This window comes from Coptis chinensis, chromosome 6 (assembly GCF_015680905.1).
Source record: "Coptis chinensis isolate HL-2020 chromosome 6, ASM1568090v1, whole genome shotgun sequence".
NCBI lineage: Eukaryota > Viridiplantae > Streptophyta > Magnoliopsida > Ranunculales > Ranunculaceae > Coptis > Coptis chinensis.
In genome coordinates, this window is record NC_141461.1 from 28,560,507 (window position 1) to 28,562,920 (window position 2,414).

The following is a 2,414-nucleotide window of genomic DNA, read 5'->3' on the forward strand; positions in this document are numbered from 1 at the left end:
CAAATTGCCGAACCATGATATATCTTTGTCTTGTGCTTTGTTCTCCTTTACATTAATTGTTTTACTTTATATGCTTGTTATTTGATATTGAGAAGTGTTGGGATATTACTTGGAGGGGGTTGAAGTCTTGTCTAGTGAGAAGGATCGATCCTTGTGTAGGATTGATCTATTTGTTGTGAATAACGTTGTTTCCGCATTGTCCTATTCACAACATTGCAATAACTATATAATCAGGGTTTGAATTTGGATTTGTAGAAAGAAGTACCTTGAGGGTAAAGAAATTACGGATCCCGACCTCTGGAATACTTCAATAGATTTTAGTGTGGGAAGTTTGATATTATTGTCATCTAATGACAAAAAAGGGTTAAGTAAGGAAATCTTAAAATTATCCTCATGGCAGGTTGTTGTTCGAAAATAATATTGCTCGCACACTGCTACCAGCCATCCTTGGGTGGAACCTTTGTAGGGAACGTCTGGTAACCGAAAATAACACACTTTGTTCCCGGATAGACTGTACAACATTGTTTTACATTCGGTTTTAATTTTAGCAGAAACCATGAGCAAAGGAACTAGACAAGAGGGATAAACAACACCAAACCGAATATAGTCTTTGATGTTGACAAATTTTTCTTGGATGAGATGTTTGAGGTCGTCTGGAAACTCAAGCCAGTTAACCATGTTTTCAAGCTCCATCTTTCGTCTAGATGCTTTTTCCGTTTCATCAAAATCTCTTTTTTTCTTTCTTCCATTACTTATGAGAAGCTCCATCTTCTTTCCTAGGAATAAAACCTGTTAAACAACAACAACAACAACAACAACAGAGTTTCTCTTAATCTTCTTCTGATCACATTTTGTGGGAGAAGTCAGAGAAGGCGCGGGCGCGCCCTAGTCGGTTTTGACAGAGGTTCGATAGATTTGTATGTTTTCTATAAAAAAAACTCTCCAATCTTTTTAGAAATAAGAGACACGAATATGCACTCATGTTGTACTATATAATAACCTCTGTAACACAAACCTAAATCAATCAAGCAATAAACCTTTCTTCTCCCGTGGATGTAGGCTGCTGCATTGGCACCGAACCACTATAAATTCTTGTGTTCATAGTCTATTTGATTAGGTTGTTTAATTCTACATGGTATCAGAGCTGAGCACTTAATCTCTCCTCTAAATCAACCTAAACAAAATACACTATGTCAGATCCAAAATCAAACCCTAAGTCTGCTGTTACAACAGAGACTGATTCTAATCCCGGTTGGAAGCTGTCATCAATTCTCTTGAATGGAACAAACTATATACTTTGGTCTAAGGCTGTTTCGCTATCGCTTGGTGGCAAGGGGAAATTAGGGTTCATTAATGGTGCAAAGGTGTGTCCTTCCATTGATGATGTTGAATATAAAATTGGGTTTCCAATGATCAGCTTGTTCGATCTTGGTTACTCAATTCTATGGAGTCTACTATTGCTGGAATTTTTACTTTCTTTGATTCTGCAAAGGAGATGTGGGATTCAATTGAAGATTTATACGGAAACCAGAACAATTCTTCCCGTGTGTTTAAACTTCAACTCACAATCGGTGTTTTGCAACAAGGTGATAAGACTTTTACAGAACACCTTGGGAATTTGAAGAAATTATGGGATGAGTTAAACATATATCGTCCACACACCACAGATGCTAAGACTCTGTTGAAACGGGCTGAAGAGGATAACATCTTCACAATATTTCGTAGTCTTAAACCAGAATGTGAAAATCTGGAAAGCAATATTCTAATGGAAAGTACTATTCCATCACTTGCTGCTGTTTGTGCAACTATTCAGAGAGAGGAAACAAGGAAGAAAACCATGAACTTCGAGGTAAAGCCCTCAATCTCTGAATCTATTGTATTACTTGTAGAAAACGATTTCCGAAAGAAGTCACAGGGATTTGAAAAAGGTAAGGGAAAAAGGGAACCATCTCACTGTGATCATTGTGGAAAGAACTGGCACACCAAGGACCGTTGTTGGGAATTATATCCGCATCTTAAAAAGGAAAAGGAACTGTCCAAGAAAGAGCATGTCATTGTTGCCGAGACATCAATGTCCAACTCAGATATTAGTCATCAGTTGAGTCAAATTCTCTAACAACTCACTAAATCCATATCATCTAGCAAAGGTCAGTTTGCCTCAACTCATGTGTTAGGTAATTTACATGCCTATTTTACTGTGCCAGAAAATAGTAACTCATGGATAATTGATTTAGGGGCTACTGATCATATGGCTAATTGCCCTACCTCTGTCCATAATTTTGTGTCCAAAACTGAAAAACATAATATTTTCATAGCCAATGGCTCCACCGTTCCCATTCTAGGTAGTGGTCAAGTGGATTTTTTTAATCAAAGTCTCAAGAGTGATGTTCTAGTTGTTCCTTCATTCCCTGTTC

At 37.5% G+C, this 2,414-nt stretch overlaps 1 protein-coding gene across 1 annotated transcript; it reads left to right on the forward strand.

The window, feature by feature from the left end:
* Positions 1-1,190: 1,190 nt before the first annotated feature.
* On the forward strand, positions 1,191-2,116 carry LOC147492443 (uncharacterized). The gene is made up of 2 exons (XM_086567505.1): positions 1,191-1,364; positions 1,418-2,116. The coding sequence occupies exons 1-2, from the start codon at positions 1,191-1,193 to the stop codon at positions 2,114-2,116; spliced, it is 873 nt and encodes a 290-aa protein (XP_086423631.1).
* Positions 2,117-2,414: the final 298 nt, after the last annotated feature.

Coding starts and splice junctions, on each gene's coding strand:
- LOC147492443 (XM_086567505.1), top strand. CDS start 1,191: ATGTCAGATCCAAAATCAAACCCTAAGTCTGCTGTTACAACAGAGACT. Junction 1,365..1,417: donor GGTTCATTAATGGTGCAAAG/GTGTGTCCTTCC, acceptor TCCAATGATCAG/CTTGTTCGATCTTGGTTACT.